The sequence below is a fragment of the Aotus nancymaae genome, unplaced genomic scaffold (assembly GCF_030222135.1).
Source record: "Aotus nancymaae isolate 86718 unplaced genomic scaffold, 86718_ANA_hifiasm-v0.15.2.pri h1tg000059l, whole genome shotgun sequence".
NCBI classification, from domain to species: domain Eukaryota; kingdom Metazoa; phylum Chordata; class Mammalia; order Primates; family Aotidae; genus Aotus; species Aotus nancymaae.
In genome coordinates this window covers 10,535,755-10,563,473 of record NW_026988473.1, presented here as the reverse complement: position 1 = coordinate 10,563,473, position 27,719 = coordinate 10,535,755, and the positions used below count along the sequence as shown (strand labels likewise).

The window sequence follows — 27,719 nt, the reverse complement described above, 5'->3', positions numbered from 1 at the left end:
GTTGAAAATTCTCATTTAATATGTGACTTTATTTATATATTTTTTTTTTTTTTGAGATGAAATCTTGCTGTGTTGCCCAAGCTGGAGTGCAGTGATGTGATCTCAGCTCACTGCAGCCTCAGCTTCTGGGGTTCAAGCGATTCTCCTGCCTCAGCCTCCCAAGTAACTGGGATTATAGGTGTGTGCCACCATGCCTGGCTAATTTTTGTATTTTTAGTAGAGATGGGGTTTCACTATGTTGGCAAGGCTGGTCTTAAACTCCTGACCTCAAGTGATCTGCCTCCCTCGGCCTCCTGAAATGGTGGGATTACAGGCATGAGCCACTGCACCCAGCCTTAATATGTGACTTTATGATGTATTAAATTCTCACATTTTTTGGGAGTTCCTTTTGACATTTTCTTCCATTCCCATGCTCTGAGGCTGGTGCCACATTGTTTTAGTCATTGTCACTTTACTACACATTTTTATATCTGCTCAGTCAAGTTTTTTGTTTTTGCACTTTGCAAAAAAATACTGGCTATGTGTTGCATGTTTGTTCTTCAAGATAAAATTTAGAACTGTTAAGTTTCACACTCTCTATTTTTATTTTCTTGACTACAATTCTCAATCCTCTCTTTTTATTTCATTTAAATCTCAGAACCATTTGCTCTTCTGACTGAGACTTAGGGCTTTTGCTATTTCAAAGAATTGTAGGATCTCAGTTTGAAGGGACTAGAGGTGTTAGATATTTAGTTCCAGTTCCTTAAAAGTGTACTTCAACCACGTAGTTGTTATAGGTTATTCACACATCTAATTAAAGGCAAGTACAATTGTATACAATCCCTAAATGGAGGGAAAGTATTTGTTAGCAATCTTCCCTTCTTTTCCTCATCTTCATAAAATGGCTGTGCTCAGTCAACCCTTCCCCTAAAGAAAGTTTAGACTTTACCATGTATGGCCAGTAGAGGTCACAAAGTACTTATAAACACTGAAAACTGAACCAAGCACATACGTGGGCACTCTCATTATGCAATAATGAGCGCATATCTATGATTATGATTAGAGGGAGTTACAATTTCATTATTCTCTATCATACTCAATACATTAGGATAGAGAGCTTATTATAAGCAGTATACGTATCTCAGAGAACACAATTCTTAAGACTTCTCCAGAATAAAGAGAATTTTAGAGATGATTCTATGCCAAATCTGATTGTATAGAGAAAAACTGATCTTTGAGTTAGAAACTTGTCCAGGTCACTCAGCTTGTTTACAAGTGAATACAGGAGTGACAATTCAAAATCTTTTGATTCCAAGATCAGATTTCTTCTCACACTGTATCTGTAGACTATGTTCTCCAACGGTAACTTATCTTTCTGAACTATAATTAATTAATTCAATATAAATTTTTATGCCAGGTGCTGTGCTAGGTGGTGAAGATATATTGTTAAGCAAAAATGATCCTTGCTTGTGAGATTATGAGAAAAATGTGAGTAGAAGCAGTAAAATAATGATCGGAAGAACCTCTGAGGTAATGTTAGGTCTCTCCCTGACAGGCACTTTCTATCCATATTCGGTACTGATTTTGTTTAGTATCTTCAGTAATTTTATGTTAAGATCTTTCTATTTTTAAAATTTAATTTATTTTTGGAAGTTAGAATTTGTATTATTTCATATGAAGAAAAATAGTTATCATATTACAGATTTCTTCTCATTAATTCCTATGGGAGTTTACTGTTATCCAGCATAAAACTGAGTGCATAATAAATACAAATGCATCCTTCCATAAAGCTCCCCTCATAAAAATTAAACATTAAATTTCCAAGTGAAATGAAACACTACAGTGTTTAGTAAATGTATTTGCTTCATCTTCCAAATCTGTGTGTGTCCATCCTTTTTTTAAAAAAAAATTTAGATTCAGGTGTACGCTGCAGGTTTGTTACATAGCTATACTGTGATGCGTGGTTTGGGCTTCTAATGATCCTGTCACTCAAGTAGTGAACATAGTAGCTGATAGGTAGTTTTTCAATCCTTGCCCCACTCCTTCTCTCCCGTCTCATCTCCAGTGTTTATTGTTTTCATCTCTGTGTCCATGTGTAACCAATGTTTAGCTTCCACTTATTTTATTTTTATGGTTTTTGAGATGGGCTCTTGCTCTGTCATCAGACTGGAGTGCAGTGGTGTGTTCATTGCTCACTGCCACCTCAACCTCCTGGGCCCAGGTGATCCTCCCACCTTATCCTCCTATAGCTGTCATTATAGGCCTGTGCTACTATGCCTGGCTAATGTTTACATTTTTTGTAGAGACAGTGTAGTGTTTCATTATGTTGTCCCAGCTGGTCTACGAACCCCTGGGCTTAAGCAATCCTCCCACCTTGGCCTCCCAACATGCTGTGATTACAGGTGTGAGCCACTCCTCTCAGCCTTAGCTCCCACTTATAAGTGCAAACATTCAATATTTGGTTTTCTATTCCTGCATTAATTCATTTAGGATTGCAGCCTCCAGCTGTATTCATGCTGCTGCAAAGGACATGATTTCATTTTTTAATGGCTATGTAGTATTCCGTGACCTATATGTACCATATTTTCTTTATCCAATCCACCATGACGGACACCTGGGTTGATTCCGTGTCTTTGCTATTGTCAGTAGTGTTATGATGAACGTATGAGTGCAGGTGTCTTTTTGGCAGACAATTTATTTTCTTTTGGGTATATATTCAGAAATGAGATTTCTGGGTTGAATGGTAATTCTGCTTTTAGTTCTTTGAGAAATCTCCAAACTTCTTTTCATAGGAGCTGAACTAATTTGCATTTCCACCCACAGTGGATAAGCATTTCCTTTTCTCCTCAACTTTGCCAACATCTGTTACTTATTGATCATTTAATAATAATCCATTCTGACTTGTGCGATATGCCCTGTCATTGTGATTATGATTTTCATCTCTCTGATGATTAATGATGTAGAACATTTTTTCATATGTTCATTGGCTGCTTGTATGTTTTCTTTTGAGAAGTCTCCGTTCATGTCCTTTGCCCTCTTTTAAATGGGTTTTTTTTTCTTGTTTATTTATTTAAGTTTCTTACAGATTCTGATTAGTTCTTTGCTGGATTCAGAGTTTGCAAATATTTTCTCCCATTTTGTAGGTTGTCTGTCTGTTGGTAATTTCTTTTTCTTTTCTTTTCTTTTTTTTTTTTTTGGAGACAGAGTCTCCCTTTGTTTCACAGGCTGGAGCGCAGTGGGCATGATTTCGGCTCACAGCAACCTCTGCCTCCAGGGTTCAAGCAATTCTCCTGCCTCAGCCTCCCAGGAAGCTGGGATAACAAGCACCCACTACCATGCCTGGCTAACTTTTGTGTTTTTAGTAGGCATGGCATTTCACCATGTTGGCCAGGCTGGTTTTGAACTTCTCACCTCAAATGATCTGCCCTCCTCACTGTCCCAAAGTGCTGGGATTATAGGCATGAGCCACTGCACCCAGCCGGTAATTTATTTTGCTGAACAAAAGAGCTTTAGTTTCATTAGGTCTCAATTGTCAATTTTTGGTTTTGTTGCATTAGCTTTTGAGGGCTTAGTCATAAATTCTTTGCCTAGGCCAATGTCTAGAAGGGTATTTCCTAGGGTTTCTTCTAGGATTCTTGTAGTTTGAGGTGTTACACTGAAGTCTTTTTTTTTTGTTTTGAAATGGAGTTTTGCTTTTATTGCCCAGGCTGGAGTGCAATGGTGCAATCTTGGCTCACCACAACCTCTGCCTCCTGGGTTCAAGTGATTCTTCTGCCTCAGCCTCCTGAGTAGCTGGGATTACAGGCATGTGCCACCACTCCCAGCAAATTTTGTATTTTCAGTAGAGACGGGGTATCTCCATGTTGGTCAGGCTGTTCTGGAACTCCTGATGTCAGGTGATCTGCCTGCCTTGGCCTCCCAGAGTGCTGGGATTACAGGCGTGAGCCACAGCGCCTGGCCACATTTAAGTCTTTAATCCATTTTGAATTAATTTTTGTATACGGTGAGAGGCAGGGATCCCATTTATGCTGCATATGGCAGCAATATTTATTGAGTAGGATATCCTTCCCATTGTTTATTTTGTTGACTTTGCAAAGATCAGTTGATTTTAGGCTGTGGCTTTGTTTCAGGGGTATTCTGTTCCATTGTTACCACCTTTTTAAAAGAAATCAGGTACTATATATTAAAAAGTCACCTAATTGACAGTTTCTTCTTAATTTACTGGTGCTAAATGACTATAACATGGGAATTATGGGCAAGAGAAACAGGAGAAGCAGTGCTAGAAAAAAATCCTTAAACTGTGTAGTAGTCCGCAAATGAACAAGGAAAGATCCTTAATCTGTGAGATAATGACAAATGGAAACAAGCTGGAAAATGTATTGGAAACATATTAAAAAATGGAAATAAGTCTTAGAAAATGGGTATTTTTATATATATACACTCATATATATGATATATGTAAATATATAATGGGTATATGTATTTATATATCATATGAATGATATATTTATATATTGTATTATTATATTATAATACATAAATGTAATATATATTATATATTATATATCTATATAATCTATATCATATTTATATTTATATAGATTTACTTATAATGGGTATATATACCTATTATATAGATTAATGTATACCTACATAATATATATACCTATATTATATATACCTATATAATATATATAATATAAATCTACGTTTAGATTTATATATAATAGGTATATATACCTATTACATATTGTTTATATATTTATATACCTGTTATACAAAAATATATAATATATATATGCCTAGTATTATATATTATATATAAATATATATTATAGGTATGTATAATGGTATATTTTATATATAGACATTTATATTATATATTTTAAAATATACATATTTTTAGACATGAGCTTGCTCTGTAGCCCATGCTGAAGTGCAGTGGAGTGATCATGTCTTACTGCAGCTGAACTGTCCAGGCACAACCCTCCCATCTGGGCATCTCAGGGAAAGTACCTGCTCTCTGAATGTTTTAGTGGTGATTTCTGTGTGACAGAATTATTGGTGATTGGGTTTTTTTTTGTTTGCCTCTCTGTTTTATAAGTTTTAGTCATTCAACACATAATAATTGAGCAACTGGAAAATGGAAAAGCCCACTAAGACCTTGTGGGCTCAAGCATCAAGCAGTTCTCTCAACTTAGCCTCCCAAGTATCTGGCATGTGCCATGGGCATGTTCCATAATGCCTGGCTAATTTATTTTTATTTTTATTTTTTGTAGAGATAGGGTCTCCCTACGTTTCCCAGGCTGGACGTATATTTTATAAACAGAAGTGATGTGACTTCCTGCTGCAATGTACTTAACTTCCTGCCCCACAGTACTTCAGATGATTTTCTTTTGCTATATTTTCCTACTTTAAAAAAAATCACTTAAGGCAACTACCTTCATTTTTATAGTGTATGGCAATGTAAGTACATTTTAAAGCACCTCCTCAGCCGGGTGAGGTGGCTCACGCCTGTAATACCAGCACTTTGGGAGGCTGAGGCAGGTGGATCACCTGAGGTCAGGAGTTTGAGATCAGCCTGGCCAACATGGTGAAACCCCATCTCTACTAAAAATACAAAAATTAGCCAGGTGTGGTTGCAGGTGCCTGTAATCTCAGCTACTTGGGAGGCTGAGTCAGGAGAATTGCTGGAACCCAGAAGACGGAGGTTGCAGTGAGCCAAGATCACACAATTGCACTCCAGCCTGGGTAACAGAGCAAGACTCTGTCTCAAAAAAAAAAAAGAAAAAAAAGAACTTCCTCAAAGCAGAATTACAACTTTCCAACCTGTTTCCCTGTCTCTAGCTCTGCCAATATAGATGAACACACACCAGTTAAGTCCTAGATAGGTAGCCAAAACAAGGTTTTCATTATATGACACAAATCTGTGATTTTCTTCTCTTTGTTTCCTCGCTAGCCTTGTTTCCTCAATTTCTATTATTAGAGCAAAGGCTGAGGACCTCTTTGGCTGCCCAATTTATTGTCAAAAAAGCAAAAATAATCTTTGTATAAAATAATGTTTTTTCCATTTTCCAGTTGTGCAATTATTATGTGTTGAATGGCTAAAACTTAGAGAACAGAGAGGCAAACAAAACTCCCAATCACCAATAATTTTGTCACACAGAGATCACCACTAAAACACTCAAGCATGGATAATATTATAATGTGGTCATGCAGTAGCCTTCATTCACTTGGAGTTGCCTTCATTCACTTCATTTATTCACTTCATTCACTCACTTCATTCACATTCATCATGAATGTCTTTCATGTCAGCAAAAATTTATCTTCAACATGACTTTTAGTAAGTTTTAAGTATCCCCTCATATGGATGCACCAGAGGGTTTGTCCATTGTCCTATTGTTGGACATCTAGCTTGTTCTATTTTTTGCATGTTATAAACATTACGATATATTATGATCCGAGAGCACTTTATTCACCACCCCTGAGATTTCCTTACATTACAGTGAGAGTCTTGGCCTTTTTCTGGGATAGAGAGATTTACCTAATAGATGAGTTTGAAATGTGGACCTGGACCTTTCTCCTGGGAACCAGACTGTTACCAGAGAGCATGTATGTGCTCACAGATGCCTAGATGGGAGGCTTGTTCCCAGGCAGTTCAGTCTATCTGATTCTGGGTTCAGTTTCAGGAAGTGTATTGTGCCTGTACACCTAAGCTCTGGTCTATAATAGTTACTGCGGACCTTTTGATTCTTGTATATTTTTGTGTCCTCTTATATATATTTGTATAAATTTCAGAATTGGGAGTTTTTTGGTCAAAGGTGAGTATATTTTAGGTCTTTTTTTTTTTTTCTTTTTTGGAGATGGAGTTTCATTTTTGTTGTCCAGGCTGGAGTGCAATGGTGCTATCTCAGCTCACTGCAACCTCCACCTCCTGGGTTCAAGTGATTCTCCTGCCTCAGCCTCTGAAGTAATTGGGATTACAGGCAGGCCCCACCACACCTGGCTAATTTTGTATTTTTAGTAGAGACAGGTTTTCACCATGTTGGTCAGGCTGGTCTTGAACTCTTGACCTCAGATGATCCACCCACCTTGGCCTCCCAAAGTGCTGGGATTACAGGCATGAGCCACCACGCCCGACCATTTTAGGTCTTTTGATACAAATTTTTATATTATCCTCTAGAAACTTTGTACTAGTGTTGACTCCCACCAGCAGAGATTAGAGTTATATTTATCTTTGAAAGCTTACATTTTTTTCCAAGATCTATATCTATCATATAAAATAGATAATATATTAAATTATATATAATCATATAAAATATATATTAAATTATGAATAATATATTGAATGTGTTAATTTACATTTTACATATATAAATTATCTAAATATATATTTGAAATATGAATTTAACCAAAACATATATTGGAAATGGAAGGAGAGAGTTAAAACATAACATCATTTACCTAGTTCTGAACCATCTGGGAGTTTTATATGTTGAAATATTTGGCCATTTCATGTATACACGTATGTACATACATGGGCATGTTTACATTAGGCAACTTGAGAAGGAGTACTTGGTATATAAGAAAATATGAGATTTAAAAATATATAATTTATAGAAATAGGGAGTGTGTTATTTAATTAATCAAGAAATCAGAATGACATCCAAAAATATCAGCTACTCTCTCTTTTCCCCTCGCCTTAGGTTTAAATGGTGATTGGCAGTCATTGTGTTGAGAAGCTGGAAATTTTATTTTCATGAGTCATGGATGTTGAGACTCCAGTGAACTTTTATTTTATATAGTGGTTTTCCGTGTTTTTATCAGGAATATGGTGGCATCACAGGCATTCACTTTTTTGCATAGATTTGAAATGAAGTGGAAAAAATTTCACCCATCTTTTGGAGATGTTTGGTAGAAACTGAACCCACCTCTTCCTTAGTACTGTGTGAAATTGGCTGTGATGTGCTCGTGGTTGAAGGGTATGTAGTCAGCAACCCCTGGAAATAAGCAGAGAGTAACATGAGGTGACTGTGGTGCATGTAACCACCTCCATCCGCCAAGGGATGCAGTGAGCTAGATGAAGTGAACCCATTACATTTTTAAAAGGAGTAACCTCATCCTAGAGATAAATAGGCAGTTTGATTATGGAGAGAACATGAAATTGAGATTTAGGAAGTTCTTGTTTCCACGCTCTGGTCACCATTTCAAGGAGTATGTCTTTGGGTAAACCCCTTAAGATGCACGAGCCTCTTTTTTTCTCACATACAAGATTTTGTAAATAATATTTACTCTGAAGAGTTATTTTCAGAATTAGGAATAATGACCACTAGGTGCCTAATACAGTACCTGGCACAGAATAATTGTGCAACAAATGGTGGTTATTGCTAAAATGGCTCACTTAGGCCAAAATCAGGGCATTCAAGGGAGAACCTCATGTTCATTTTTGAAGATTTTTTAAGAAATAAGAAAGAGCAGTGGGTTGAGAATTTTTGGCTTTCTGGACAGGAAAGATAGATGATGGCAATATCTGTTACCTTTTACGTAGTTGGGCAACAGAAAGAATGGCAGTTTCAGGCCCTAATCTTTTTTTTTCTCAGAGGCCTTTATCATTCTTTCTCCCAGGGAAGAAAAGTAATTGGTAGACATGAGAATATGCCTGATTTAAGTTCCTGGGGCAATTACTTTCTTTTTTAAAAAAATTCTGGGTATTTAAAACAGTTTTAATTTTTGTGGATACATAGTAGGTATATATATTTATGGGGTACATGGGATATTTTGATACAGATATTTCTTGAGATGAAGGTGATAGGAAAACTAATAATAATAATGATGAATAGTATTTTTTAACACATGCCATGCAAAAAACATTGTACTTAATCATTCTAAGTATATTATTTCCAATCCTCACAATAACCCAAGTAATGATTAATGCAATTTCCATTTTAAAGCTATGGAAAGTGGCTCAGAGATTTACTACTAATGTAATGCAGCTGTTAAATAAGGGCAGGCGCTTCTAACCAAGTCCTCTATGACTCCAAGATCTTTATTATATGCTTTGCTGCGATTCCACAAATTCTGACTGGCAAGATTTTGTTAACTACATGATAGACTTTAAAAAAAATCTCCCCCTACTGTAATATTAGATAATGAAGTGTCTTTACCAACCTATGACGTTGGCTCTACTGTGACTTTATTTGGCTTTACATGTCTCTGCATGGTGACAGTTAACCATCAGGTTAACTAGGTAACATCATGTTTAGACAAAAGCCATACACTAATGCTCTTTAAATTTGAGAATATTTTAATATGTGTGCATATTAAAAGCTTTAACAAATGTTAAGGTTTTGCTGAAGTCTGAGTTTTATTCTTCCCAGTTTCTCCTAATTTTTTCAGGGGAAACATGCACCAATATGCACATGTAGGCATTCTTCTCTTTGGAGATTTTTTTTTTAAAAGAAGGTGAAGCATGAATTTTGAGTGAAACTATTGTAGAAAGCAAGTTTGTCCTAAAGTTTGGAAACCTGGGTTTAATTATCCACTTTTACATTCTAGATGCATGCCTTGTACAAGTCCCTTCAATGTCTCTAAGACTTACTTTCCTACTCTGTAAAAAGTATTACCACTGCCTACAGAATTAATCTCTTTCTCTATCTAATGATTATATATATACATACAAAATATATATGTGTATACATATAAGCAATCACTGTCTATAGAATTATTGTATATACACATATGATCTCATAATTATTGTTTAAATGAATGAATGAATAAATCAAATGAAAAATATAATTAAGGAATGTAGCCTTCAATCTGTGGAAGATAATGCCTATGCCTTTTCTTCCCTCACCTTCATCCAAAGGTGTTACGCCGTTAAGGAACTGCCAGTATGTCTTGTGATTAACATTTCCAGCGATATTGTTGATAGAAGAGACGAAAAGGCCCCAAGACGTCATTGTGGTTTCAAATCTAAAAAAAAATTTATATATGATTAGTATCTCACTTTAGGTCAGGGAATATGGGGTAAGATGAAGGGATAGAGGCATTCAATTAATTGGTTAATTAATTTTTTTAGAGACAAGGTGTCATTTTGTTACCCAGGCTAGTGGTGAGATCCTAGCTCATGGCAGCCTTGAAATCCTGGGCTCAAACAATCCTGCCGCCAGGATAGAGACATTTTAAATGCTTCAGATAAATGCTTCAGACATTTTAAATGATCATTCTCTTTTGAGTGCGATTTTTTATGATCATTTTATCAGATAAAATCATGTTCAAAAGAGAAAATGCTTTAACCAGTCTACTACTGATGGGCATTTAGGTTGATTCCATGTCTTTGCTATTGTGAATTGTGCTGCAGTGAACATGGATGGAGGCCATTATGCTTAGCAAACTAACACAGGAACAGAAAACCAAATACCACAGGTTCTTACTTATAAGTGGGAGCAAAATGATGAGAGCACATGGACACATAGAGGGGAACAGCACACACTGGTACTCGTCAGAGGGCACAGGTTGGGTGGAGGGAGAGGATCAGGAGAAATAACTAATAGGTAGTAGAATTAATACCTGGGTGATGAAATAATCTGTACAACAAACCCCCATGACACAGTTTACTTATGTAACAAACCTGCACATGTACCTCAAACTTAAAATAAAAGTTAAGCTAAAAAAAAAAAAAGAGAAAATGGGCCGGGTGTGGTGGATCATGCCTGTAATCCCAGCACTTTGGGAGGCTGAGGAGGGCAGATTGCTTGAGCCCAGGAGCTTGAGACCAGCCTTGGCAATATGGTGAAACCCTCTCTCTAACAAAAACACAAAAATTAGCCAGTCTCATAACCTGATCTCGAAATAAATAAATAAATAAACAAATAAAGCAAACATGAACGACTAATGAATATGAAATTACTTCACTTAGATTGAAATGAAATGAAAATGAATGGATTTTGAAAACACTTATTAATAAAGAAATTAAAAAAATGTAAATTCCCTCAAATGGGTAAGTAATTAGATGAGTGATTGAATGAATGTCCAAGACTAAATATTTGGAAGCCATGAAAATATTGTCAAAAATTTTCAGTAACACAGGAAACGACTTGTGCAATAATGTTAACTGAAAATATGAGATACAAATTTTACATGACTTATCTGTTCCATGTATGCTGGATCACACCTATGTGTAATATGCAGAGAGAATAACACCTACAAAAGTTATAAAAATATTACAGTTGTGATATTGTGGGTGGACTGTAGATGATTTTTCTTATTAATGCTTTTTCCCTCAAAATTTCTGCTATCTGTATTTATTACATTTATAATCAGAAAAAGAAAAATCAGGTAAAATTAAAGCTAAGCTCAGAGAAGTAAAGTACAGTACATTCAGAGGGTTTTAAAATCAAATATTTTTGGGCCAGGCATGGTGGCTCACGCCATTAATCCCAGCACTTTGGGAGGCTGAGGTGGGTGGATCACCTGAGGTCAGGAGTTTGAGAACAGCCTGACCAATATGCTGAAACCCCATCTCCACTAAAAATACAAAAATTAGCAGGGTGTGGTGGTGCGTGCCTGTAATCCCAGCTACTCAAGAGGCTGAGGCAAGAGAATTGCTTGAACCCAGGAGGCGGAGGTTGCAGTGAGCTGAGATCACACCATTGCACTCCAGCCTGGGTGCTCTCAAAAAAAAAAAAAATGAATAATTTTGAAGTGCAATTTTTATCCTGACCTTTCTGTGGAAGTTGGGGAAGTTATGGAGTCATGCAGTAGACAGCAGACACAGTGTGCTCAACAGAACTCGGTGGAATAGATCCCCACGTGATACCACTCAGTTGTCAATTCCTTAGCCTTTGTCAGTATTCTTTCTTGATATCTCCCTGAAGAATTTGGACCATATCATCTTTTCTTTGAAAATATCTCCTTTTTTCCTTTCTATGACTTGGCACTTTACTTCTCCTCTTATGGCTTAGACTTCTCCATGTTTCTTTACTGTGTCCCCTTTTTGCAAACTATAAACATTCCCTAAAATTCAGTTTTCTCGTCTGTGATTCATTTCGGTATCTTCCCCAACCCTGACAGGGTATCAGATTCAGTCCAATCTGGGTTCAGCTCTCAACTCTATTAGTTACATGTTATGTGATCTTAGGAATATTACTAACATCTTGGGCCTAAGGGTTCTATCTATAAAATGAGAATAACTAAATCTGTCTTATGGTTTCGTTGGGTGCATGTATCTGCTACCTACTGCATGGGTTCTTGCCTTTGGTCATCACCTCTAAGAGATGACTGTCCAATTTTTTTTTGCCTGTCCTGACCTCTTTTCCTAGTACTTCTTCTATACCTCCAAAAGCCTTTATTCTTTCCTTCCTTCCTTCCTTCTTTGTTTCTTTCTTTTTTGGAGATAGAGTCTCGCTCTGTCTCCCAGGCTGGAGTGCAGTGGCACAATCTCAGCTCACTGCAACCTCCACCTTCCAGGCTCAAGCAATTCTCCTGTCTTAGCCTCCTGGGTCACTGGTACCACAGGCACGCTCCACCATGCCTGGCTAATTTTTGTATTTTCAATAGAGATGGGGTTTTGCCATGTTGGCCAGGCTGGTCTCGAACTCCTAACTTCAAGTGATCTGCCTGCCTCGGCCTCCCAAAGTGCTGTAATTACAGGCGTGAGCCACTGTGCCTGGCCTATACCTCCAAAAACCTTCTAATGTTCCTATTTCAAATGCCCACCATTAAATATATCTAAGGAATTTAATCCCTTTCTTTAAAAGATATTCTTTCTTCTTAACACTTTTATCTATAGTTTTGAAGCTTCTTTCTCTTGATCTCTATGTCCTGTCACTCATAGAGCCTTGGTATGTGTCCGTTTATCCCAGAGGAAGTCATCATCACTTCACAGCTCCGTTATTTCAGTCATGTCCTACATTTTAGCCTTGTCTCCTATTATCATGACTCAAACAACATTTTGCAACGTGGATTTTGTAAAAACTTGCAAAACAAAGTCCAGTCTCCTTAGCCTGGTATTTCAAGACTTTTCACTGTCACCCAACCTGGTGTGTCCACCTGGCTTACTCACTGGCCCCAGATTCCTTGCTCAGTCTTAACGTAAATATTTGTTCTAGCCATTTCTTTTTCTGTACTTACCTCTTCCCACATCTTCCTAAATAGTACCTATTCTTTGTGGTTCAAAGGTACAAAGTCTCTTTTTACTGTTCTACTCTGCAATAGACTTTGGAATCTCCTCTGATTTTTTGTTTTTAAAACTTCATCGTGCATTGACTTGTATGATTTAAATTTTCATGAGAGCCTTACCTATTTATTAGATTGTAACTTGCTCAAGGGGCTATTAAATAAAAATCTGTTATCAAAAGGAAAAAAAATCAAGAAAACAGAGGATGAGAAAAAAAATGAGAGTTCAGATTAGACCTAGAGAGAATGATGAATGACACTTGTAACACTTACTTGAACATAGGATTTTTGCGCTGTGCTTCTTCTAGGACAGTCAGTAACACTGAACCACTTTTCACACTAACGTCGATGGTCTCATTGAAGAGCAGCTCAACGCCCCTCAGCTGGTTGTTTATGGTGTATTTGACAGTGATGTTAGATGTGGAGGTGGGGACAGGGCCAGGAGGGCTGGGTAGAGTTGGTTGCACCTCATGATCTGTGAAGGGCAAAGAGGCCACATTTGTCAACGATTATGGAGTTTGTATTATAGGTGCAAAATCTCTGTTATTGGCAACTCATCCCAGAAAACATTTCAAGAAAGCAGTGAGTTTCATAGCATTTAACCAAGTAATTGGACAACTAGTGTAGAATTATGGCAAAAACTCCATGGCCACTTTGTTAAGGTTGGGATATCACTGGGAAGCAGCCTCAGGGGTTAAGTGAATGTGGTCATGTTTGGTAGGATTGGGATCAGTTTGTTTGATTTTGGTCTCCACATTCTGCATTGAGATAGATAAGAAACTTATTAATCTCTTCTTGTCTTAGGAAGTTCATGCAATGCAAGAGAAATATTTTATGTTAGCATTAAAAAAAAGGGAGGTCGAGGAATCGATACCAAACACTAGTAATCTCTGGAGTGATAAGTTTTAATGTAAGACCTCCACTTTCTAAGTGCGTATTTCTGTAATGTTTGAATTTTAAGTATCATTCAATTTTATGCATAATTGGATAAAATAAAGGTAGTTTTAATTAAAAAGTGGCATGCTAGGTTTCCACTCCATCTCATCCATGTGACAACGTGCATCAAGCTTTCATATTTAGATCTTTAAGTCTCAACTTAAATATGAATTCAGTTCTTCTCTGAAGCCTCCTAAACAAAATCAACAACTGGTCACTATTTTTCTTTTTTGCATTTGCACCTTGTGCGGCTTTAACTTCTATTTAATACTTACTTGATTGTCCCAAATGTTGTAGTTTTTGTTTACACATCTGTCTTCTGACTTTGTGAAAGGCAGATATGATAAGATATGCATAGCGTTTGATGGTACATTTGTCAAATGAATAAATGAAGCTATGTGTTATTTGATTGTTGGGACCACAGACCTTCTCCTACCTCTAGTATCCCACAAGATGCTTTGCACATAGTAGGTACTGCATAAATATATGCTGAATGAAGTAGATATGGGGCTGAGTCTGAGTGCAGGAAGGTATATCTGTGCTGGTACACACTCTTTAGGACTAGAAGTCAGATGTGCTCTGCTCACGTAGGAATAATGGACATTACAAGCCTACATGCCACTTAACATTGATACATATGTCATTCCTGGCATAAGTTGCTGCTTTATAACATAAGGAGAGGTGGATGTCTTACCAGGGCTACAGGTGACCTGGGGCACATCTAGATATGTCTTGCCTTTCAGGGAAGGGAGGATTTGAGCAATGGACATGGGGTTGTGGAATTTCCCCTGTTTAATCTCATCAAGTATCATATCCATAGTCTTCTTGCAGTTCCATTCCTTTGTAGGTGGCTCAGGTGTTACAGAGAGAGCCTGGGACAGGAAGAGAGAAAGAGAGAGAGAGAGAGAGAGAGAGAGAGAGAGAGGAATTAGGCATAGCTGAGAGTTGCCTCTTACATGTCTTAAGAGATAAACTTGATGACTAATCATTGTGATCACCTAGTCACCCAGAATGCAAAGCCAATGCTATGTAAGGTTTGGAACACAATGCTATGTCCCCACCACTTAGCACAGTCTCTGTCACACAGCAGACACAGAATAAATATTTGTGCAATGATTAGATGCAGGGAACACTATTAGGCAGCCATATTTACCAATGATTCTTGAATGTAGAGTGAGGGTGAGAGCTGGGCTCCAGAGGGAGCTTTAGTCTAGGACAAGCTGGGCTCTAGAGGGAGCGTTAGCCTAGGACAATCTAGCCACATAAATGGAGTAGACCCCTTGTTTTATGCTGTCATGCACCCTCTTTGGTGGACTTTTCCCTCACTTTGTGCTTGTGTCAAGACTGTCAGTCAGAGACTCCACAACCCTGGCTCAGGATGGACTCATGACCTTGGCTGGGCTGATGGTGGTGCCCATCCCCTTGACGACAGTGATTGGTGGACACTTGTACTAATTAGAGTTGTTCCCTGACATACAGACATTGGAAGACCACAAGAATGTTTTTCCCCGCTGAGGTTATTCAAAGACCCAGCAAGTACACATTAAGCTGCTAGTGAGCATCTTTCTCAGCCACTTTGAAGAAGAAGCCCTGTAGCAGGAAAGAATGAGGAAAACCAGGGTTGGACGATGAAAAAAGAATGGCCACTGATACCATGATTTGAGCCCTTTATTCTGGTTATTCCTGAAACCACATAGTTCGGCCCTAGACTTCCCAGTGTATGTGACTAGTAAATCCTCATTTTTTTTTCTTGAGCTAAAAGGATTTGGGTTTCTGTTACTTTGCAAAATGGGTCTTGATTAACACATCAAGTGATTCACCTATTTTGCTGAGTCACATATTGCATGAATAAAATGGAAATAATAATTTCTGCCTATTCTTGCAGGAGTCATTTGAGGCTAAGGGGCTAATGTATAAAAAAGCATTTTGTGATGTGTGATGTGGGATTTGTCATTACCACCTCCCTTCCTTTACAGTGCTGGTGATGGCCACCAGGGCATGTTAATGGACTGAGATTGTTGATGACTGGTTCACCTGAAGCTTGGAATAGGTTATGGGAGAAGGGAGAGAGGAGTCAGAAATGGCGGTCTCAGCTGGGGTCAGTATGCACAATTGGGCATTTGTGACAGGCACGACCATCACTGTTAACCTCAGCATCCATGAACCATGGCTCTGGACAGAGGCTACTTTACAAGGCAGTTTGGTCTAATGGCCATCAGGTGGGTGCTCCTCTGCGACAGCATCTTGTCCACTTGTCATATGCATCTCCCAAATTTCACTAAGCAAGAACATCATTAATAACTTTCCATCAAGAAGTTCGTCAGATCTCTTTTCTTTTCTTTTCTTTTTTTGTTTCTGAGAAAGAGTTTCACTGCAACTCGCAGGCTGGAGTGCAATGGTGTGATCTTGGCTCACTGAAACCTCCGTTTCCCAGGTTCAACTGATTCTCCTGCCTCAGCCTCCCAAGCAGCTGGGATTACAGGCGCCTGCCACCACACCCAGCTAATCTCCGTATTTTTAGTAGACATGGGGTTTCACCATATTGGCCAGGCTGGTTTTGAATTCCTGACCTCAAGTGATCTGCCTGCCTTGGCCTCCCAAAGTGCTGGGATTACAGGTGTGAGCCACCACGCCCGGCCTATCAGATCCCTTTTCAAGATAAGCGCCTATCAGAGGAATCTTGAAAGCCATAGGATATTCATGGAAGAGAGAGGAGAAATTCTAGAACAGAGGAAATGCCTCATGAGCGTCTTTGGGTAGGGTTGAGTGTGGCCTGGGCCACTGGAAGGGCACTGATGTCTGGGAAGAAGGTGAACAAAGACTGAAAACGAGGTTTGCTAGCATCACTGTTCTGCTGAGACAGATTGCGAACAATTGTTAAGCATGACGTTATGCATGAGATTTTTTGTTTTGTTTTGTTTTGCATACCACATTTTATTTAACCTAATTGCAACCTTGCTATTGGGGGAAATAAAATTTGGAGAAATTCAATATTTGTCTGAGATGGTGGCAGGTCTGGGAGTCAAACCTAAATTGTGATAGCTCCAGAGCCCTTCGATTTTCTATATTAGAATATTTTAGATTAGGAAAAGATTATGTATTAGACACCTATTGATTCCAGATTTCAGGATGCCTAAGTAAACTCCAGATAGAGACAGTAAAAAGGGTAGGGAGAGATTATGTATTCTGACTAGAAATCCACGTGGCCTGTGGTATTTGGATATAGACACAGTCCTGCCTTTTGATTAAAAAAAGCTTTAATTCCCAGGTACAGCTTATCAGAGTGTACTCAGCAGGTGATAAAATCCAAACAGAATTCACAAACCAAGTTAGCAAAAGTAAACATTTCTCTGTCTGGTGCTAAATTGAAGCAAGGTTATTTTTAGTGAGTCACACATTTAAAAAATCCCCAAACCATCTTTTCAATCTCTTCTAGACTGCTTTTTTCCTTCCAAAAAGCTTCTAGATTAGAGCACTGGGAATGCTCTTGTAAAATTCAGCCATGGAAAAAAGCAAGGTTTTGTTCTGTGACAAAGTCTCCTTGACCGTGACATAGAAGTGAAGTTTGTTTTTTATTAGTCACTTCTGTACATGGTCCATTGATATGGAAATTTTGTTTTTGCTCTTATGTTTAACATGAATCAATTCTTAGGCTGTTTATATCCTTTTCTAATAATGTTTAATGTATGAAATCTCAATACCAGTATCTATTGTTTTCCCAGGAGACAATTTATTTCTAGTAGTCCAGGACTATGTTAGGTTTGGGGTTGGCGTCATCACTCCATGATTCTTCCTTTCCTGGGCTTTCTGAGGTGAAGAGTCCCTGGTCCTATTAATTCCCATAGGACATTTTGAGACATTGGAGCTCAAACTTCTTAGTTGGGGTTAGATCAGCCACAGATGGTTGCTAGTTTTTGATTCTAGTTGGTCATTTTTGCCCACTATTATTGGTGTATCTGTCTTCTATGGAAGAAGCTGCCCTAATCAACTAGAGTAGAGTGGGTTGTTGGATTTAGAACTATTAACACCAAGCACATCTGGCAGAATCCAAGCCTGGGAATACATGCTGGGAAAGCATAGAATTAAGTATGGACTTGGCTGCCAGATAGATCTGCTTTACTATTTATTATGAGTTTTTCAGAGGTTTAGTCAACTTTAGGTTATTGTCCTTAATCATTCTGAGTATAAACTTAACTATTTTTGGATCAAGGTAAAGTACTGAAAAAGAACACTTGGCTGGTAAGATTGCGTTAGAAAATTCTATATTTTTTGAGGGCCTACGTTAATATTCTTACTATTTGTACATCAAAATTGCAATAGTCTGTAACTATTACAAATAAATTGATCATTGTTAATAATAAATCAACATATTTCTTGATTTATTTGTTTCATTTTTTTTCCCAAGGAAGAGAAATGTGCTTATATAGATTTGCTTTCACACTTTACATAGGAGTTAGGGAGGAATTAACACTTACCTGCATTTTACCAGTAGAGAAATTGAGGCCCAGGCACCACAAAGAATGTATCTCAGGTCATATTAGCTGGACTTTCACAGAGATGTTACTAGAAGCACCTGGCCTCTTGAGTCTCAATCCAGGCTTATTGGCAGGAACCCAACCGAGGGCATCCAGCATGTGTTTACCTGCATGGCGAGGCCAGTACTGTAGATGTCTCCAATGATGCCATTATCTTTGATCCTCACGCTGATATTCTCCACAATATCCTTTAGTACCTGACCAAACAGGGCTCTGTAACCTTCCTCTGAACCTACAGGGATCTTGTTGTACATGCAGGTCAGAGCCAGGGTTGCCACTGCTCCTGTGCCTGTGAATGACAGAGGGGATAAGATCACCATACTCACCACCGCAATATGAACAGCTAACATTTATTGTGTGCTTATTGTGTTCTGGTTCTATGATTTTATTTGCTCCTCAGAACAACCTGTGAAATAGTACCTGTAATTATCTCCCTTTAAGAGACAAAGAAATGGAGGCTCAGAAAGTAACTGCCCAAGGCCACATAGTCAGTAAGTACAGGGCCAGGATCTTAACCCAGAACTATACAACTCAACATCTCATGCTTATAATTAATGTAGACTGGTAGTATGTTCAATCACACTGCTCTTGTGCCAGAAAAGACAGACACAGTCTCTTTTCTAAACTCCTGTAGCATTTGTTGTTTATATATCTGTTTTACAACCTTAGGGCTCTTTTTTATTTTTATTTTTTGTTACTGTGCTCTTAGATGTGAACTCTTAGATGGTGGGAACTTTGCATCCACCAAAGCATGCCACAAAGGGACTTTTTCTTGTTTGCATGCAATAAACATGTGGAACCAATGAGCAAGTTCTGGGGTGACAAGACTAGAATAAATAAAAGACTTGCCAGTTATCATCTTTTATTTCATTGATCTCCCCCTCCTCACCTTAATCTCCATTTGAAAGTTGCATAACTTCCTTAAGGGTGATAGTGTTATTGACAACCAGAAGCAAATAAGTCCAAACTGTTGGAGGCAGAGATGCCCCAGAAATGTGTGAGGTCCCAGGTGTGAAAAGGAGACCAGCCTGTTCTTGACCCCCAGGGAGGATCCTAGAGCAATGGTTCATCTGTCTGACAGAAACTGAAACGAGAGGTTGCTGATGGGGCATGCGTAAGGGAGTGAAAATCTGAGATACTACTACTTACTGCTTGGAGAGTTGGCAGGGGAGAAAAGGTGACCATGAATGTGGGCTGTGACAGTGGCGGATCATTATCCGTAGAAGGGGACAGAAGGAGGACATGATGTTGTAGAGGAAAAGGCTCCCATTTACAAACAGCCATGTGCTTGCAGAACAAAGCTGCCGAGTGGTCCCTGGGTTTCCATGAAGGGAAACATTATGAGTTAGGGTTCCAAGAGTAGCTGTTTCATAGAGAGAGGTTATTTGGATGTAATGAGGAGAAGTATCGAGAAGAATGGAGTGTGGGAGCATAAGTCGTGATTAAAGAGAGGATGCAGGGGAGAAGTGAAGCAAGACATTAATATTTATTTTGGGAAGAGCTTCTGACTTGAATGACAGGACTATTGTTCCCAGCGGAGATTCTGTAGTTGAGATTCAATACAGACATATCAAGTATTGTACTTGTTTCTAAACGCTGCTATCTCCCCTTTCTTCATGTGCTCCTCAATTCACACTCCAACAGACATCTGGTAAGTATCTCCCATCCACAGGCATATTCACAGTCCTTAGCTCCTCCTCCATGGAAAGCTCTCCTTTCCCACTTCCCTGCCAGCTCCACCATTCAGTGCACAATGCCTCTGATGTTCCCAGTTCACGGCAGTGGTGACCTACTCACCTACGTTGAAGGGAGAGGAATTGGCCAGCAGGGTCTTGGCAAAGCGGACAGCTATTGGTAGGGTCGCCTCGGAGTTCTTCTGGCACAGTGCCAAGATCGCTAGACTGGGCTCATAGAAGACTAATGCTTCAGCGTAGGGGCCTCAGAAGGGGACAGAGAACCTTCATCAGACTCGCATTCACTATGATGAGGACATTTGCAAAGAAGGAAAAGCCAAGCCTTTAAAATGGAAATTGCTAGAAAACCTGCCCCCAAAGAGACACAGCACAGGCAAAGAGCAACTTCAGTGTTTTTCAAAAGAATGTCATCAGGCATCTGTAAAGAATGCAAGAGATGACTCCGTGTCTTTGGACAGGAATGGCTCAATAAGCTTGTGCCCTTGGGGTCATGGCCATTTCTAGTTCATTTTGGATTGGAAATGAGTCTCTCCCTTTTGTGATTATCAGAAGGACCAGAGTGAAGGATACATTGTGTCTCTTCCCTGACTTTCCTTTCTCTCCACCCCCACCTTTTTCCTTTCTGGATTTAAAATTCTTAGGAAAAACTGTGTGCCTGATTCTCTTCTCCCTTCCAGTGAGGTCTTACTGGAAGGTGCCCAGTTCTCCATTTGTCTTTGTAGGATGGATACTTTATCCCCAGGGTCTCGGCAGGAGGAGGTGAGGGCCATGATGGTGAGGCCGAGCTGCCCAATGGTTAGATCTGCAGAAAAGAGAACAGAACAGTTAGATAGAGACATTCTCAGGGGACAGCTCTCCAGGAGCGAGGGGTGAGGTTTCTGCTTTTTATCCAGAGCATTTTGACTTTTTAATAATGAGCAGTTTTTTGATATGTCTTTCCAAAGAAAAAAATATGGGAGAATATGTAAAGGAATATTTAATCTAGCAGCCTCTGTGTAACTTGATGACTCTAGTATTTGGTATTTGAGAATCCCTGGTATTTGATTAGAAAAGCAGCAAGAACATTCATATAGATTTATATACAGAAATTTACAGTTATGAAATAATTAAAACTTTATTATCTAACTTGGGCCTTCAGGCAACTCTTGGGAGATAGGCAGAACAGAGATTTTATTATTATTATCATTGCTCTTAGTATGTTAGTAGTAGTAGGGTTATTGTTAGAATCATCTGGAAGGTGAGGCTGAACAGTATCCAGTGACTGGTCCCAGATCCCAGAGTTAGGAAGTGGCAGAGCCAGAACCGGAAGCCTGCTCTCCCTCTGTCACCAGGTGTGATCTTGGCTCTCTGCAACTTTTGCCTCCCAGGTTCAAGCGATTCTCCTGCCTCAGCCTCCCGAGTACCTGGGACTACAGGCACATGCCACCATGCCCAGCTAAGTTTTGTATTTTTAGTAGAGACGGAGTTTCACCATGTTGGCCAGGATGGTCTCAATCTCTTGACCTTGTGATCCGCCCGCCTCAGCAAGGCTGCTCTTTTGGGGTCTAGTCCAGAGCTTGCTCTGCTTGACTGCCTCCTTCATGAATGCTCTAACTTCACATGTGTTTCTTTCCAGGTATGTTCCAGGTATGTAGGGAAAGTGTTTGGATAGTTTATGTACAATCAGAGGCAGCATTGGGGGCGGGGGCAGGAAGGACACTGAATTGGGATCTGGAGGTGGTGAGTGACGTGCGAGATTCAGGGAGAGTGCAAGCGGCTGGATGTCTCACCGTCGGCGTTGGTGGACATGAGCTGGTAAGTCAGTAGCTTCTGGGCCTCCAAACTGTAGGCTCCTACTAGATTCATGGCAATCAGGATGCTGGGGTTTGGGTAGGCTGATGAAGTCACCGAGCTCTCCATGAGGACTTGTATGCCATTGACCAACGGCTCCTGGGCTGAGGGAACGTCTGAGAAGAGGAAAGCCATTTAGTAACCTCCTAATCCTCATCCCGTCTCAAAAACCCGATTCCTGTGTCTTTGATGCCTTTTAGGAGAATGCTTGGTTAGCACTGGTATCCTAAGTGTCTAAAGAGAAATGGAGAAAATAGTGAGATTTTACTTTTGAGGACAATTAGTCTCTGCATCTTCCCAAATAACCCATATCCTTAAGAAAGCAAATTTTAAATTTAGTAACTTAAAGCAATATGACTCATGACATTTCTCATAATTTCTATCACTTTTCTAGGAATCACTGATTTCCTTGCATTCATTTTTTCCTCACTTTTTCATGAAGAATAGTAGAGATTTGGGATATAATTTATTCTCAGTGAGTACCAAAATCTCTCACTAGTATGTAGTGGTGTTGGGTCACAGTAGCCACTGAGTGTCTGTCTTTGTATCATCACCCATCATTCCTGCAGTAGCACTTCTCTCTCTCTTATTTTTATTTATTTATATTTTGAGATAGGGCGTTGCTGTGTCATCTAGGCTGGAGTGCAGTGGTGGGGTCATAGCTCACTGTAGTCTCGACCTCCTGGGCTCAGGTGATTCTCCTACCTCAGCATTTTGAGTAGCTGGGACCACAGGTGCATGCCACTGTGCCCAGCTAGTTTTTTTTTTTTTTTTTTTTTTTGAGACAGAGTCTTGCCCTGTCACCCAGGCTGGAGTGCAGTGGTGTGATCTTGGCTTACTGCAGTTCAAGCAATTCTCCTGCTTCAGCCTCCCGAGTAGCTGGGATTACAGGCACGTGACACCACGCCTGGCTAATTTTTGTATTCTTAGTAGAGACAGGATTTCACCATGTTGGCCAGGCTGGTCTCAAACTCTTGATCTCGTGATCCACCCGCCTCAGCCTCCCAAAGTGCTGGGATTGCAGGCGTGAGCCACTACGACCAGTCCATGCCCAGCTAATTAAAATTTTTTTTCTTTGTTTGGAGTCTTGCCATGTTGCCCAGGCTGGTCTTGAACTCTTGGGCTCAAGCAGTCCTCCCACCTGAGTCTCCCAAAGTGTTGGGATTATAGGTGTGAGCCACTGCACCTGGCCCCATGTCTCTGCTATTTTCAACCACTTTCTCATCAGCAGAGCTCAGTGTGAGAGGTCACAACCCCACCCCAGTACAACTGCTTCACTGACCTCCTTGGAAAAAGCATCATACTCACAGCATGAACTCCGGGTCTGGGTACTCGTCCCAGCCACAGCCCAGAGAAGGCTCAGGAGGTAGAGGGCAAAGCAGGCCATCTCACTATCCCGTCCACGTCTCTCATCCACAGGTACCGTGATTTGCAAGTGGAATATTTCTTTACCTTCTCTTATATGTGCTTCCCTTTGTTAAATAATCTCCCCCAACCCAGCCACTCCTAACTACCCCTGTGCTGATCACTCCTTTCCTGATACAAGTAAGCAAATTTTCATTTGCTTATCTAAGTTTACCTACTATAGACCTTCCAAAGTGTTTGAAGGTGACTTGTAGGTTACACGGTCATGTGAGAAGAAACCTGGCGCTGGGTATGCAGTGAAGGCAGTGTTGAGAAAATGTCCTTTACCGAAGTCCTGGGGCAGATACCAGGAAGTTTGGCTAACGTGCCTGTATCAACAAGACTTCTCCTAGCCCTTATTGTATTCAATTACACAGCCATTGGGCTGCTTTTTAGTAACCATTCACTGGGATTTAGGCCATTTGTTGCATCGGCTCATTTTATGATCCTAGGCACCTGCTTTACAATATACCCTTTTAGGCTCTCAGGTGGGGATCTGCCAGGTGACATCTGGCTTTAGGAAATTAATTATGTCTACCTGGACCTGGATTCTAGCCTAGACTGTTTGAAGTCGTTTGACTTTAGGCAAGAAATGGATCTTGGTTTCCCAGAAATGGTTTTGTTTGATTTCTCTTTCCTTATCTGGGAATAAAAGCAGTCTCAAACACCCAAAGCTTTCAGATATTATCTTTTAAAGTAAGTAATCAGAAAATGTGCCATCAGTTTAAGTATACATATTTCAGATGTGTAGCTATATTAGGAAACAATTATACCTCTTTATAAGTGAGAATTGAAAATGGTATCTTGAAATTAGAAAGGAGCTGGTTTTTTTTTGTCTCTGCATGTAAAGTAGCTCATTTTAAGGGGAAATTCTCCAGTGGCTCCTATCTTAGCATAAAAGTCAAAGCTGGGCAGGAGCAGTGGCTCACACCTGTAATCCCAGCATTTTGGGAGGCCAAGGCGGGTGGATCACGAGATCAGGAGTTCAAGACAAGCCTGGCCAATATAGTGAAACCCTGTGTCTGCTAAAACAAAAACAAAAACAAAAACAAAAATTAGCTGGGCATGGTTGTGCACGTCTGTAGTCCCAGCTACTTGGGAGGTTGAGGCAGGAGAATTGCTTGAACCCTGGAGGCAGAGGTTGCGGTGAGCCGAGATCGCGCCACTGTACTCTAGCCCAGGTGATGGAGCAAGACAAAGCCCTTTTCATGACCTACAAGGCCTTGGAAGATCTGGCTTCTGGTTCCTTTCTGACCTCAGCTCCAAGCGTTATCTCCTTTGCTCACACTGCTCCCATCGCACAGAACTTCTTATGCCCCTTGAACACTTCAGCTACCTTTGCACATGATGTCCCCTCAGCCCAGGAGCCTCTTCTTTTCAATAGCCTCATGGTGGCTTCCTTCCATCCTCATGTCTCTGCTCAGAGGTAAGCTTTTACAGAGGCCTTCCCAGGCCATCCTACATAAAAGCCTACATCCTCACCTCCACTGACACTCATCATGCCCTTGGCCTGCTATAACTCATTGCCCTCTGTTGCACTGTGTGTGTGGTTGTCTACCATTTATCTCCCTACTGGGATGTCTGCTCCATGAGGGAGGGGCTTTGTCTCTGGCTCCCTGCTCTATCCTTAGCTCTTACAACACCAACTAGCTCACATTAGAAATAAAATATTTTTGAATGAGTGAATTAATGAGCAATTGTAAGACATGGATAATAAAGCAGTTTTTTCCCCTTGGGAAACTTGGCGAGTTTTGTGAGATGAGAGCGTAGGATACATATTGGGGTGTGCTGGACAATTGCTAACATGGCTCTGTGTTTTCACCTCCTGGTATTCATGCCTTGTGTAGTCCTTCCCCCTAGAGTGTGGGCTGGCTAGGGCCACATTCTAATCTAATGAATATAATGCAGCAAAGGTGATGGGATGTGGTTGCAGAAGACCAATTTCCCTCTTGCTTGCCTTCTCTCTCTTGCTCTTCCTGCTCTGATGAAGGCAGCTGCCAAGTGTGAGCTGCCTTACGGAGAAGCGCTTGTGTGGCCCCCTAAAAGTAGCCTCCAGCCAGTATCCAGGGAGGAAAGAATCCTTCCCCAGTGAGCTTTGAGATGAAGGCAGCCCCAGCTGACATCTTGATTGCAGCCCTGGAAGAGACCCTCCTAAGCCAGAGGACCCGTGTAAACCCTCCCTGGATTCTTGACCCACAGAAACTATGGGATAATGAGTGTTGTTTTAGATCACTAAGTTTTAGAGTAACTTGTTATGCAGCAATAGCTATCCAATACATGGTATAAGGTGGAAGATAAGGCTGGAAAGACGGTTTACATGTACTTGGTGGAGAGCCTTGCATGGGGTGTGAAGGAGTAGTAGGCAGAATAATACCAGTGCCAGCATCCTGCCAAATGCTCACGCCTAATCCCTGGAACTTGTGAACATGTCATGTGCATTATATGGCCATGAAGAATTAAAGATGCACATGGAATTAAAGTGGCTAATGAACTAACTTTAAGAGAGGAAGATTAGCTTGTATTATCTGGGTGGGTCCAGTGTCTTCACAGGGGTCCTTGTTAGTGGCAGAGAAAGGCAAGAGAATTAGTCAGAAAAGCAAATGTGATGTTGGAGGCAGAAGTTAGAATGATGCAATTGCTGGCTTTGAAAGTAGACAGGGGCCATGAGCCATGCAATGTGAGTAGCCTCCAGAATCTGGAAAAGGCAAGGGAATGGATTCTTCTCTAGAAGCTCTGTTCCTAGGGCAGCCCTAGCAAAATAACTGGGAAGGCTCCTTATTTTCTTAAACAGCTTTTTCTCCGTAGTCTTTTTATCTATAGGTGTCACCGCTTATAAAGCTCCAGATTTTCCAGGATGCCACAGGAACTTCATGATCCCTTGCCAAACACCAGAGGAAGAAAACAGTTTTCTTTTAAGGGAAAAGAATCTAGTAGTATAATGATATGTTAATGATCTAAAGGTAACTAGGGGTTGCCGGTTCTGGTTTGTACCTGTCTCATGCAGCCTGTCACTGTCTCATGCAGCATGAGACAGGTGCCAACCAGAACCGGCAACCCCTAGTTACCTTTAGATCATTAACATATCATTATACTACTAGATTCCTTTCCCTTAAAAGAAAATTGTTGCCATTTTGTGTACATGCGATGTAGGAAGAAGTACGTCTGGGGGTTGCGCCTGCGTGTTTGGAACTCGACCCTCGGCCTGCTTCCATACCTCCCTGCCCCACGTCTAACTCTTGAAAATTCCCCTGCTGCCTATTGCTTAAGGAGAAGCTGCCTTTAGAGCAAAGCTCCCCTTCTCCATTCCCTGGCCAGTGAATAGGACCTGATTGCTTTTGTCCAATTGCATGTTCTTTCTTTGTGACCCATAAAAAATAGGGTAAGAACTTGGTTTACTGGTGCCACCTCTAGAAGGAACACAGCTCTTTTGACACCTTGATTTTAGCCCAGTGAGACTTCTGACCTCCAGAACTGAGAGACGATAAATTTGTCTTAAGTAACAAAATTTGTGGTAATCTGTTACAGAAACAATAAGAATCTAATACAGGACTATGAGTCCAATATGGTGCTGACTTTGTGTTCTAGAGCCTGCTCCTGATCATCCTGAGATGATCCGCACACCCTTGGCTGCCAGCTCTTTAACCACTCACTTCCTTGTATTAAAAATTACCATTAGCAACCAGGGCTGCTGCGAGACTAATTGTGACACAATTGTAGCAGTTAGTAAATCCCAGAACGGGAACCACACAGGCCTTACATTTCTTAATAGAGGCATTTTGACAGTCCTTGGTTAACTATTGACTGGGATTGTGTGATCGTTTATTTCCTTGTTTCTCCTATGCCTAATTTTTGTATGTTAACGTGCTCAGACTCTCTCTGGACATAAGTAAGGTTTATTTGTGGTGATTATTCTTTGCTGTGGCAGCAGAAGCAAGTTTCTCTCTTCAGGCTCAGTTCAGGTTCTGTAATAGTCTGAAGCTGTAGTAGCTTCTTGTTAAGCAAGTGTGGCCTGAACTACATGTCTTTTTTTTTTTTTTTTGACACAGAGTCTGGCTCTGTCACCCAGGCTGGGATACAATTGTGTGATCTTAGTTCACTGCAACCTCTGCCTATAATCCCAGCTACTTGGGAGGCTGAGGCAGAAGAATCACTGGAACCCAGGAGG

At 40.2% G+C, this 27,719-nt stretch overlaps 2 protein-coding genes across 5 annotated transcripts in view; one reads left to right on the top strand and one right to left on the bottom strand.

Moving 5' to 3' along the window:
* LOC105718582 (syntaxin-3) overlaps positions 1–27,719 on the top strand; it is a 141,329-nt gene that overhangs the window by 65,821 nt on the left and 47,789 nt on the right. The gene's annotated exons all lie outside the window — the stretch shown is intronic.
* On the bottom strand, positions 7,714–23,583 carry CBLIF (cobalamin binding intrinsic factor). Its single transcript, XM_021676550.2, has 9 exons — positions 23,459–23,583; positions 22,090–22,266; positions 21,009–21,122; positions 20,424–20,564; positions 18,734–18,915; positions 14,786–14,963; positions 13,429–13,630; positions 9,833–9,951; positions 7,714–7,979 (listed from the first exon to the last, which is right to left on the bottom strand). The coding sequence occupies exons 1-9, from the start codon at positions 23,535–23,537 to the stop codon at positions 7,918–7,920; spliced, it is 1,254 nt and encodes a 417-aa protein (XP_021532225.2). The 5' UTR covers positions 23,538–23,583; the 3' UTR covers positions 7,714–7,917.

What these genes read in the sequence shown, in the direction of transcription:
- CBLIF (XM_021676550.2), bottom strand. Translation starts at nt 23,537, where the DNA reads ATGGCCTGCTTTGCCCTCTACCTCCTGAGCCTTCTCTGGGCTGTGGCT. An exon ending in CATGTCCACCAACGCCGACG is followed by an intron (nt 21,123 to 22,089) that starts GTGAGACATCCA and finishes TCTTTTCTGCAG; the next exon opens with ATCTAACCATTGGGCAGCTC. An exon ending in CGCAAAAATCCTATGTTCAA is followed by an intron (nt 9,952 to 13,428) that starts GTAAGTGTTACA and finishes ATTTTTTTTTAG; the next exon opens with ATTTGAAACCACAATGACGT.